General features: G+C 41.3%; 1 protein-coding gene across 2 annotated transcripts in view; it reads right to left on the bottom strand.

The window, feature by feature from the left end:
- OTUD4 (OTU deubiquitinase 4) overlaps nt 1-12,103 on the bottom strand; it is a 42,127-nt gene extending 30,024 nt beyond the window's left edge. For both annotated transcript variants that reach the window (XM_054562791.1, XM_054562793.1), the window contains exons 1-3: nt 11,398-12,103; nt 5,927-6,010; nt 3,544-3,594 (exon numbers count right to left, since the gene is read on the bottom strand). In XM_054562791.1, coding sequence (XP_054418766.1) covers nt 3,544-3,594; nt 5,927-6,010; nt 11,398-11,556 — 294 coding nt within the window. In that variant the 5' untranslated portion in view covers nt 11,557-12,103. The remainder of the gene's footprint in view (nt 1-3,543; nt 3,595-5,926; nt 6,011-11,397) is intronic.
- Between the last annotated feature and the right edge of the window lie 1,141 nt (nt 12,104-13,244).

Below are 13,244 nucleotides of genomic sequence, written 5' to 3'. Positions count from 1 at the left end.
AAATCTTTTACCATAAAAATGTATTCTAGCCCTGGCTGGTGTGGTTCAGTGGACTGAGGGCCAACCTGCCAACCAAGGAATTGCCAATTCGATTCCCAATCAGGGGCACAGGCCTGGGTTGCTGGCCAGGTCCCCAGTGTGGGGCATGTAAGAGGTACCCACACACTGATGTTTCTCTCCCTCTTTTTCCCTCTCCCTAAAAATAAATAAAATCTTTCAAAGAATGTATTCTATTCCACGTGTAAAATTAGTAAAGGCTTAAAACCAAAAGTCACTAAAAATAATGAGCTATGGTAAATGAATGCTGCACTGTTCTTTTTGAAAGAAATTTGAGATTAAGAAAAAGATGTTAAACGATGATCTCAAGACAGGATAATCTTTCCCCCAGACTTTTCATTTTAACAGTTTTTAAAAGTTGGTTCTGATTTTCAAAATGAAATGGATGGCACATATTAAAATAGATTTCTTAAAATAGGTCTCTGCCTAACAATTGTGGCTTCTCATAAACTGCCACAAGCAACACACACCCCACCCCGTTGTAAACGAACTCCCTCCCTGAAACCAGTCTGCTTAGATCACAAACACAAGCTTATGCTCAATGTGTGACACCACTTTAAAAAACAGAAAATTATTCTACTACTGTCAACAAAAATTCTACCTCTCAAATAATGTACCATTTTATAAGTATTTAGCCTTCAGAATAAATTCTGCTACAGTCTGGTTAAGTTAATAATGGCTATCACATATCTTCTTGTCTTCTCTAAACAGAGTCAATTTTTAAATTATTAAAAAAAATTATGTTCTAGTATTATCTTCCACGTTAAGGCTATAATTTACTCAGCACTTTTTACGATGTTTGATATACTTCTTTATTGCAAGTAAGAGTAAAGCATTTCTGTAAAATCTGTTTTAACTAATGAACTATATCAAAAACATGTATTTAAATGTTCTTATTTATCAAAAGCAAATTTCTGTTCCTCAAAAGAAAATGAGAAAACAAGATACAAATTGGAAGAAAATATTTACAAAATATATATCCAATACAGAACTTATACCTAGTATAACAAACTCTTATAATTCAATAGAACCAAAACATATTAAAAAAATTAGCAAAATCCATGAACATTTTACCAATGAAGATATGTGGGTGGGAAATAAACACATGAAAAGGAGCTCAATATTATCAGAAAAATGCAAGTTAAAATCACAATTAGATGGCATTGCACAACCACTAACACTTAAGCTATTTAAAAGGCTGAAAATACTTAGTGTTAATGAAGACATAGAGCAACTAGAACTGTCATATACCGCTAATGAAAAAGAAAAATGGCATAGCCACTTCAGAAAATAGTTTGGCAGTTTCTCATTCAGGTAAACATATGTTTACCATTGGTGGGCCTTATGGTGTTAAAAAAAAAAAAAAAGTCCACATAAACACTTATTAGCAAATGTTCTTAGCACCTTCAATTGTTAACAACCCAAAATTGGAGAAAACCCAAATAGCCATCAACTGGCAAATGGATAAACACATAGTACATGAATATAATAAAAGACCACTCAGCAATAAAAAGGAACTATAGTGAATAGCTACTAATACAAACAACTTGGGTGAATCTCAAACTATTTCCTATATGCTAGGTGAAGGAAACCAGACGTATTAAGACTACAAACTACAGGGCCCGGCAGAAGTAATTACTGCTTGAGTGTGGTTGCTAGGGTAATAATATGGGTGTAATAATTTAGTTATAATTTGAACATTTCACCTAAAATGTCATATGATGTGCTTGCGTGTGATACTGTTATGTTACAGGATTACGTGCTTGTGATTTTGCCATTAAAAAAAAAAGACGTTATTTGTGCTGGGCTCTGCATATCATTCCATTACTATGAGTCTATTAAAGATGAAACTAAGAAATCAGATCAGTGGTTGCCAAGTGGGTAGAAGAAGAAAATTAGAAAATTAGAAAATTGGTTCCTCATGCAAAAGAGGATGAGGAACTTTTTGGAGAGATGGAAATGTTTGTGCTGCTGGTTATACAATGCACATATTTGTCAAATCTCATCCAATCATACACTTAAAACTGGTGAATTTTATTGTATGTCATTTTTACCTCATTAAAGGTGACCAAAAAATTTATCCTTACAAAAAATTTGACAAATTTTCAAAATGCCCCACTGGTATTTTAAATGAAAGGATAAAGATGCTTTCTCTGAAAATTGGCTGAAGCAATGGAGTTTACCAATCAGCTCTATTTTCTTCATTTCATACATCCCATATATCGAAGAGAAAGAGAAACAAAGACATAAATGTGTATTGTTAATAACAAAGAACAAACAAGTACTCAGAAGGTATCCAAAGCATCTGGAGAAGTATGATCAGACCGGGCGTGGAGTATCCTAAGAATTAAAAATCTGGCCATCCAAAACCCTCGAAAGGAGGCTCCTGTCCTGGGCTCAAAACCACAGCAACTTTCCCACCCTCCTCTCCCAGGGTCCCCTATCAGCCTCGACTCAGGTCTCACTACCTCAGTTCCTCCCTGGCCCTTTTTTTCCACTCCCATTATGTCTATCCCTCCTCAGACCCTCACAGCCCAACAACCTGAACTGCTGTACGAAGATTATTGTAAAATAACACTGTGGGATTTTTTTTCTTAATAATGAATAGTCTTAGTCTTAATAATAAATAGGCATTGTCATGACCTTTATTTTCTATAAAGGAAGTAAAAATCACCAGTACTACATCCACGATTTGCTTACAAACTCTTATTTAGATTTCAGTTGTCTTAAACCAAGTGAAAGAATCTTGATGTCTGTTCACATGTCCTTTCTCCATGCTTCCTGGTATCCACGGTCATGAAAGACACTAAAATGATTAATTATGTGATTTGTATCTCTACAAATCTGACTGCATTATCTACCAAAAGGGTATATCAATTGAAAAAGAAAATCACCAGTAATATTACTACCTAGAGATAAAAACTCTGAACATTCTGGTGTTTCTTTCCTATCTATTATATATAATACTATATGGATTTAACATTTATTCAGTACACGCAACTGATCATCAATTAGGCATCCCAAACTGAAAGGTAGTAAGACAGGAACTCCAAAAGCAATAAAACATACAATCCTTGCCTTCAAGGAGGCTTATAAAACTAGAAGAAAAAATATAAATTTCAGAAAAATGAATTTGTGACCATGGTATATAAGCAAAACTCAGTACTAAAATTACTAAAATAAAAATGTGGTGGGGAGTGTATTCAGAGAAAGGGCCTTCACAGAGTGTGTGTCTCCCGAACTGGAGTAATATTATACTTATTCCTTTTATGCTACACTAACATGCCATTATAACAAAGAAAGATAGCAGGACATTATCCTCACACAACATCCACCCTGTGCATAGTACAAAGCTCCAACAGTCTCACAATTAAATGCTGCATAAAATGTGCACCTAAGAAATGTTTAAAAGTAAACAGGGTAACACTGTAACCATTCCATGCACTGTAATGTTAAAAATAGATGTACTAAAAGATTACTGCATACCTGTGGATTTTCCAAACGTTTTAAATACTCTTCAAATGACCCTTCTATAAACTGAAAAGGAAAAAAAAAGATCTATTAGGAGTACATCAAAAGTTAACCTCTCCACTCTGAATTATTGAGTTCTTATACAAATATTGGATACATAAGTAATATAAAACATATATACACATATAGCCTAGTAATGAAAAGACATACAAATCATTATCATAAACATACAAAGGATTTAAGGAGGAAACACCATCAGGAGAGGTTTCCTGGTCAGGATGTGGAAGGGCACAGATCAACACGGCATGTGGAAACATGAGAATACTGTCTGGGCAGACAGGAGTGACCTGGTCAGCAGGAACAAGGCAACTTCATGGGGAGAGCAGACTGAGCGAGAACTCAGACTGGACACCTGTTTACAGAGAGCCTTGAGCACAGGCAGGACTTTCAGAAGAGGAGAGAAGGCAATTCAAGGTCACTGCAGGTGATTTTATGAACAGAGAAATTACATGATAAAAGCAGCACTTTAAGATTACTGTGGTAATCACCACTGTGTAGAAAAGAATAAACAAAGGCAGATATATTAGCTAAGAAATATTAGTTTACTAATATAGATATAAATATTCATTGTTAAGTCAGTTATTCTAAAAACAGATGAGAATTAGTAATACTAAAGATATTTTGAAGAATCACCAAGATTTTTCCAACACAACTTGCTTTAACTATCACCTTAACATAAACATAAAAGTTTATTCAAGCTACGTGATAACATTCATTTCTTTTTCTAATGGTGATTACACTAATTGAGAAAGCTCTAAAACACCATCTGAAACACCAAATTCAATTTTATTTAAATTACAGTCCCAATCAATTTAGCAAAGCAATACATAAAAACATTATTCTCCCTAGTCTATAAAAATCTTTTAAATGCCCATGGATTATTTTTTAAGAGTAAGATTCTTTTACAGTTTGTATACTGTCAAATTTCTAAAAAGTACCTTAAGTTTCAACACCTACTTGTAATAAAATAGCTACATATTTTAAATATTCCACCAATCAGAGGCTACTATTCTCTATTAAGTGATTATTTATAGACTTTAAAAAAAACACACAAACAAACCGCAGAACCATTTAAAGTTGGAAGAGACCCAAGTGGTATTCTGCAAGCATGTATTCAATATAAGACTCTTCTTTCTATTCAGAAAGCGTCCATCTAGGCCCTGGTTGAACATTCTCAGTCTCAAGGTATGTCCCCTGTTCCCGTAACAGCCTTTTCCAATTCTGGCTAATAGAAATGAAAGGTACTTATAAATTATAAGGAAAGTGAAACCCCTTTCAAACTTTCAATCTTCTATTATACCTCGTAAGATTGCAAGGGTTAAATAAATATATGCAAAGCATTTAGAGTAATGCCAGGCACACAGTAACTGCTCAACCAGTGTTACCAATTTCCATTATGGTCAACAGAGTTTTACCCTCTGGGGCCAATAATAACGACTAACTCATTCATTATTTCTTCAAATACTTCCAAGTCCACTCCATCTATCCCGCTCTTTTTCACAATGGCCTAATACTCTATTTAGTCTTCTCATTACCAGTTTTCTTTTTGTAAGACAAGTTTTCGGATCTCCTGATCAAGTAGGTAACTCTCCTTGCAGAAATATATTACAGTCCATTTTATAATGTCACCCAGAAAAATGTCACCAGTAATATTTTGCTTCAATATAGGAACACCAAGAGCACATCCAAACTAAGAACCATTTACCCATAAAGTCTTAGAGTTGTTTGCAAGATGTCAATGTTCTTTTGGCAATCAACAGGGGAAAATACCATTGAAAGTTGCCAGATGACATAATTCTAGGTAAATCTTATAAGGTTTTCAAGTAAAATGAAAATAGGTCACTGTCATATTTCGCAGCCCACTACGTACTGAGAAAGTTCCAGTAAAGTGTTCTACAACATTTTACTATTAATCATTAGTTATATAACTACAGTGTTCTGATAAATGATTTACAGTGAACCCTAAAAATTAAAAATCTATAAATGCCTTCTACAGCTAGCGCTGTTAACCACAACATCCAAATCCCTACTTCAGACAAAGCTCACTCTTAATATGCAAGGATCCTGTCCAAGTCACCTCTCTCTCCTCCATAGCTCAGTGCCTTATCTGTCATAGGAGCTTTCTAAACGTCTGAATAAATGAATACCACGAAATGGCGTTAAAACTATCACATAAATATAACTGGATTTAAATTCAATAAAGCAATTCTTTTTTATAAGGGGGATTCTCATGATCTGCATTAAGAGCCATCCTGTAAAATTCCCACTAGACCTCTTCTAAAGGGTGAACTGTAAATGCAAGTCAAGACACCATTACATGTTTAAAATTACAAATTACCGCTTCAAATTTTTCTCTGTTCTCTCGAAGATAGTGAATACAGGCCATTCTGACTTCAACATGGCGAGACTGAGAGTGGAAAACCTAAAGAGAAAAAGCAACACACTATTAAGCATTTTGTAAAAAGAGGATTTAAGTTGCAACCTAGTGCTTCTTTCATACCCTAAATAACCTCACAACCATGAGACACATCGTTTGTCTTTCTATAATGTGTAGATCTTTATTCATTCCCACCTCTTCCTCTAACCACAAAGATGACATGACATATATGAACAGTAGCACTTCTTAAGCCATGTATCATTCTATGAAGAGCTATTACCATTTCTCCTTTAGGTCACTGAAATCACACCTTTGAGAAAATCTCTGTAAACTTAAGACATTTCCCCTCTTGGCCACCCTCTACTATAATTTTGCTCTTCACAAAACAGGACTAACAGAATCTCGGTTACGCAGTGCTTAGCTTCGTCCTATGCATTTTGAATTCCTTGCTTATGTAGAAATTTAGGTCCACAGTGGTTTCAAATTAAGGCACTCAAATCCTTAGTTGGTGGGCTTACATCACTCTTGAAAGAACATCCACGTGAGCAGTACATGAGATGCAACATGCTGCTCTAGGTTGTCATCCCAATAGACTTGAAACTTGCTCTTATCCCCAAAATCTTAAATAAACCACACTTCAAAGATGAGCCATATCCTTTCATTTTGTAGCCTCTCTGTTCTTTGGTTAAACAACTAATTCAACAAAGGATAACTTTATTGGCCTTTTGTCTTAATAAAAGTTCCAAAGCTTTGATTTTAAACACACTATTATCAAATGCTTAAGAACCCTTTGGCTAGCCTCCAATACTTGAACTTCCACGCTTAAAAGGAGATTAAAATTATTTTCTATTGCTAGGTGTCTCAAATGAAGGTGTTCCTGGTACCCTATAGGGTCCAAGTGGGGGGGGGGGGCGGCGGATACTGACATTTAAAATAACCAAATCTCAAACTTCTATGAAGGCCACTGAAAATTTGTATTATAAAATAACTTTAAGAGTTACAGCTCCAATATATATAATGAGGGATTGAATTCCAAAATATGTAAGAAACTCATAAAACTTAGCAACAAAAAATAAACAATCCAATCAAAAATTGGGCAGACGACATGAAAAGGACATTTATTTCTCCAAAGACCTACAAATGGCCAACAGACATCAAAAGATGCTCAACATCACTAACCATCAGGGAAATGCCAATCAAAACCACAGTGACAAACCACCAGTCAGAATGGCTATTACCAAAAAGTCAACAAACAGCCCCAACCAGTGTGGCTCAGTGGGTTGGGCATCATCCCGTATGCAAAAGGTCACTGTGTTCGATTCCTAACCAGGGCACATGCCCCGGTAGCAGGTTCAGTCCCAACTAGGGTACGTACAAGAGGCAAACCGTTTGATATTTCTCTCTCACACTGATTTTTTTCTCCCTTTCTCCCTCTGTTCCCCTCTCTATAATCAATATGCATATCCTCAGGTGAGGATTAAAAAAAAATGAAAAAAAGTCGGTGAGGATGTGGAGAAAAGAAAGCCCTTGTGCTCTGGTTGGTGGGAATGCAGACTGGTGCAGCCACTATGGAAAACAGTAAGGAAATTCCTCAAACCATACAACCCAGAAATTCCACTTCTCAGTATTTATCCAAAGAAAACAACACCACTAATTCAAAAATATATACACACCCCCATGTTCACTGTAGTATTATTTACAATAGCCTAGAAGCAATCTAGGTGTCCAAAGATAGATAAATGGAATAAAGATGATGTTGTGTGTGTATGCAATGGAATATTATGCAACAGTTAAAAAGAAGGAAATCTTGCCATACACAACAATACGAATGGGCCTATAGAATATTGGGCTAAGTAAAATCAGTCAGGCAGAGACAAATAACGTACAGTTTCACTTGTATGTGGAATAAAAAAATAAAACGAACAAACAAAACAAAACACACTCATAGAAACAAAGACCAAAGAGATGGTTACTAGCGGGGAAGCAGATGGGGGACTGGGTGAAAAGGGTGAAGGGGCACGGTCAGTAATATTGTGGGAAGTTTACATGGTGACAGATGATTACTAGAATTAGTGGGGTGATCACACTGTAAGGTATAAAAATACTGAATCACTATCTTGTACGCCTGAAACTAATATAGCTCATAATACTGTATAACAACTATACTTTAAAAAGTTACAGCTCCAATTGAGTGATGCTCCCTTATGTTCACGGTGAGCAGGAAAAGGCAGGCTCCAGCTGCACACTGTACAGGTCCCTCTGGATACCAGCCAAGGTTCCTTTATACTCACAGAATCAGAGGCACAACTGCCTGGGCAGCTAGTAGGTCCCTTTACATTGAAACATACTGAAGATGCACAGGGGTTAGCAATGAGTTTGTTCTCAGTACAACTGATCTGCAGCTTACCTGAGTGTATAACTATTAAAAAGCATCCTTACATATTGTAAGCTTCCAGCACTGGAAGAAATGCCCATACATAAAAATAACCACAACATAACTTTTTTGCCAATTTAACAAATGACAGTTAATGACACTCCACAGAAGCTATACTAGACAGCATTATGCATCAAGGTATTATTAGTTTGAGTAAACTGAAGTGTCACTTGATAGGGCTTCCCAACAGTTAGCAAAGTGAAGCTAGTCTTACTGCGATTTACCTAGCAACAGGTGGCAGACACAAGTGAATAAAGTTTCTTTTCCATCAAAAACAATGGCAGGCATACTGTCTTTTTCTTTTCTTTTCTTTTCTTTTTAAGATTTTATTTATTTATCCTTAGAGAGGGAGGGGAAGCTGGCCCGCAACCCAGGCATGTGCCCTGACTGGGAATCGAACCATCGACCTTTTGGTTCATAGGCTGGCACTGAATCCACTAAGCCACACCAGTCAGGGCTGTTCTTGCTCCTTTTAACAAAGAACCTGAATCCGTTAATCAGAAGCAAACTCTCAGCACCTTCCATAAAGTGTTGGGTGCTGGTACTTTACAAAGCCAAGCACTGCGAGAGAAGCAAGGTTACTTGACAACTGTTTAAAAAGCATATTATACAAGTTCGAGGACACTCAGGAAGAATTCAAGTGACAAATATCTTTGCAAATTATTACATACATTAAAATAAGCTAGAAATAGAAAACTTTTCCATCTTTGCTTGGGACAAGATGGTGATCAACACAGGAAAGGCTGAGATACACTGCTTTAGCAAGTCCTCTAAGAGCGCCCTATTTTTAGCGCCACGGCCACAACGCTGATTCAGGTCAGGCTTCCTGCAGGCGCAAGTCCCGAAGAGTAAAAAGGGAAGGGCCGATCTAAACCAGGTAATTTGGAGGGAAAAACTACTCCTAATTCAAGTCTCCACCTCACTCCCCCCAAAGACTGTCATTTAGATTACTTACTCTGACTCCTTCTTAGAAACAATAAATTATTTTGATGTTACTGGAGAAAATGTTGGCAAAAAATTAAATTCTTTGTACATATTTTTAAAGGGCAGCCTGAGGTTGGTGTTACTTCCCTTGTCCCTACCCCCACACACATACTTTGCCTCTGGCCATGAAGGCTGCATGCTTAGCCCTTGTCTCCTGAAGAACTGAGCTTTCCAAAAAAATGCATGGTATTAAGCTTCCTAACCTCGGTATACCAAAGCTGAGTCACATAAACGAAAGGGGTATTCCCTTTTGCCTAACCTAACACATTTTATTGTATCTCGTCATAATGGGATTTATCTGGAGCTAGCAATGAATTCTTACCACAACTAGCTCAGGCCCTTTTCTAGGTAAAAAAGGAGTTCCTACGTCAGTCACAGAGAGACTTCTGCATCATCAGGTCCACCGATGCTCTATGGCAGGGAATACTGAAATGAGACACACCTTTCTGCTGCGAAACAAACCGAGATCTGGCCATCCAACTCCAAATAAGCACTTACACCCCGCTTGCTTCTGTTGGTTTCTACCTTCTTCCTCACCGAACTCGCGCTAGAACCAACAGTTCGCTTCCACTTCCCTCTGCTCCTGGAGGTGCTGAGGAGTTCGGGGAGGCTGAGGGCGAGGAGGCAGGGCCGACGGAGGCAGGAAACTGACAAATGGGACAGACCGTTCACCTACTAACCGTCCAGACCCGAGTGGCTGGGTGTGAACGCAGCCCACAGCAACACGGGAGGGAACACCCTACATTTCTTCAAATGAGAGAAGGCGAGTGAAATGAGAAAGGGCTCGATTTGGGAAGCTTTAAGGAGAGCGTGTGAATGACAACGCCTGACCCGATGCAAAGGGGGGTGCGCGCTCAATCAATGTCTCGTTGTAAAAAAAGATTTCCCACTACTGATGTGAAAAGGGGGCCTTTGGAAAATAAACAGCTGGTCTAAGACACTGAAAAAGATGAGAGCAGGCTGGTCTGCAGAGGTTAAGTAAAACATTCATTCACCCACAGAAATTTTGAAAGCTATCTTAGCATCCAAAAAGGTGAGAAAAATAGACACGTAAAAACTCCAAGGAGGGGAGGAGTGACCCGTAAGCCCAAGGAAAGCAAACTGTGAAAAGGTAGGACACACCGGGGAAGTACCATGAACCTTTTATCCATTTTAGCAGCTATTTTCAATACAGGATGGATTTTGGTGGCTGCATACCGACCAACTACACAATGTTATGTAACACGGAATAAGCTCTCTTACCAAATATTTTCTTAAAAAATCAGGAACAGCTTCCTAAGGAACTGTTAGAATGTGATTTTGACCATTAACGGGAAAATTCGGTGAGGAAGGGCCTAAGGAAACCCCAGTTATATCCATCTTACTACACGCGCCAAACCAGACTTTAAAACAAAAAAAAAGTAAATTATTTTGAGTATAACTACACCGCCTTACAAAACAAAATAATGTGCGGAATCTACTCCAAGACAATTTTTCAAAAACATTCTCTATTTGTAAAAGGCTGGCTTTCGCTAACTGCCCATTTCCCCCTCAATTCAAGTGGACAACGGCAGGCTTGACTAACCCACATTCCAAAGTCCAGCAGCAGAAAAAATAATGTCCTACGAGTCAAGTCTGGTCCACCACCTCCCTCTAGTAAACACTCGGTTTACTGGTGTGAACGCTGTGCTTAAAAAACGGAGAGAAGGTGAATGCGGAACAGAACGGAAAAAGATCCTGTCGCCAAGTCCCCAGCAACCCATCAAACTGTGCATGCTCTCGGCAGGCCTCACAGGTTGTCCTCAACTCGTTACCTCTTCACCAGGAGGGACGACACCCAGCTAATTTACGGGTTTTTAAGTTTCGATTTACAGCTTCCAGACCCAGGGCAGCGTCCCATTCCGGCGTTACAATGGGCGGCTGTGACGACAGCAGGGCCACGCGCAGCCCCGGACCTGAGCTGCCCAGGCAGCTGCCGGCCACCAATTTCCCACCCGGCCCCACCGCCCCGTCCTCCATCCCCTCACCCCATTACCTGCTCCGCCACCGCCCGGAACAGGCATGACCCGTCCTTGGCGACCAATTTCCGATACAACCCCAGTTTCCGCAGATAAGCGTCCATGGGCGTCGCGTCCTCGCGGGGCCCTGCGCCGCCCTGGTCCCCGCCGTCGGGGGCGCCGACGGCCGCCTCCATGTTGCCGGTCCCGCTGCAGGCCAGGCGCGGCGCGGGCTAGCCCCACATGGCCGCGCCGCCGGCTACTCTACGCCCCGGCCTAAGACTGGCGGCGGTTCTGACTCGGGCTCCGCGGGCGGCAGGCGGCGACGGCGGCCCGAGGCAGCGGTCTGCGCTCTCCGCGCGCATAGGGGAGCCCTGCCTAATGCATGGCTGTGCGCACGCGGCCGCCTTCTGAGGGACCGCGCGCCCGGGGCAACGTGGGAGGGAAAATAAAAACCCGAGAGTGAGAAGTCACTTCCCGGAGACCTCGCTGCCCTGCTCAAGACCCGGGCCGGGGGTCGCCTTCCCCACAAGTTTCCTCGTCCCGACTGCGGTGAAGCGAGGAAACCCCGCCCCCCGCGCGCGAGCCCGGCTCAGGTGAAGCGAGGCCTGCGTGTCCCGCGCTCCCCAACACCAGGAGCCGAGGAAGCCAAAAGAAAAAGACGCGGCCTGTCGCCTCCCCACCTCGCAGGAGGGCGCCGGAGGGGCGGGGAGCGGGTAGGGGAGCCCGGCTGAGGGCAGCACCCTCGCAACCCAGAATTTGTTTTCGCTTTCGGCCCGACACCGGAGAGGATGCCGGGAAGTGTAGTTTTGACAGAGGCAGGAAGTCGGCTGGCGACAGGCGGGAACGCGAGGCCGGCCTACCCGAGGCAGGCGCCCGGGCGACAAGCGGACTACAAATCCCTACAGCGCGGGTGCTGCCTGAGCCGGCTTCGCGCTTCCCGGGCCCCGCGTCTTCGAACAGGCCGAGGGTCTCCGCGCGCCGCGCCGCTCCCCGGGCCGCCCACTGCGCCGCGGGGCCGCGGGAAGTGCGCGCGCCCTGAGTGCGTGGAGTTGCCAGGGACACGGCGGCGGCTGGGTCGACCCTTTGTGTATTCCCGAACAGAGGGCGCACCTGTCCGCTCCCCTCCCCCCTCCCCGGCCTCTTCTCCTGGCGTTTCCATGGAGGTGGCTTTAACGGCTTAAGCAGAAAATAGAGCTAATTGGCGAAGGCTGCTGGAACTGGCACGGGGCTGGGCGACACAGACTGTCCATAAATCAACCATGAACTGCTGACTTCTACTAGAAGTACAGCTCGCGCACCGTGGCAAGATGATGCCTATTCCATAGACATTTTTGTTCACCCTGCCACTATGGCTATGCAGACCAGCACAAAGAGGCGTCACTGGTCAGAAAATGTTAGAATTTTTTTTTTTCCCATAAAAAATTTCATCCTGCAGTTGCTTGATAATATGCTGGACTTGCCATGGCTTCCAGCAGTGCTTGAGGCTCCCACCCTCTGAAGTTGAATGATATGTTGAGAACCCAACCTGTTTTGGGGACTCCAGGATTTTATTTTGCTAAAATGCAACAACAGCTGATGTCCTAATTAGTTAAATCATGATCATAAAATTTACTCCGGGCCTGAGGCTAAGGTGGAGTTGGGGGAGAAGGAAAAGGTGGGGTGTTCCTGTGGGGTTTAGACATGTTAAAGAAACTTAAATGGGGATAAGGCAGGCCAGAGGGTGAGTGTCCCATGCAAATTACTGAAACCTCTAGAAATTAGTTCTGAGTACTTTTCAGTGCAAGCAATTGGTGACTTGTAGATTCATCTTGGAGCTTCTCAATTTTATTTCTTAATGTTTAAAGATTCTATTTCCAATTGTGCTGTTTTTGGAGAATACAAA

The sequence above is a fragment of the Pteronotus mesoamericanus genome, unplaced genomic scaffold (genome assembly GCF_021234165.1).
Source record: "Pteronotus mesoamericanus isolate MK-2021 breed Mesoamerican mustached bat unplaced genomic scaffold, CSHL_Meso_final contig_163, whole genome shotgun sequence".
Lineage (NCBI taxonomy): Eukaryota > Metazoa > Chordata > Mammalia > Chiroptera > Mormoopidae > Pteronotus > Pteronotus mesoamericanus.
The sequence above is the reverse complement of the archived record's forward strand: the minus strand, read 5'-3'. Positions and strand labels throughout refer to the sequence as shown.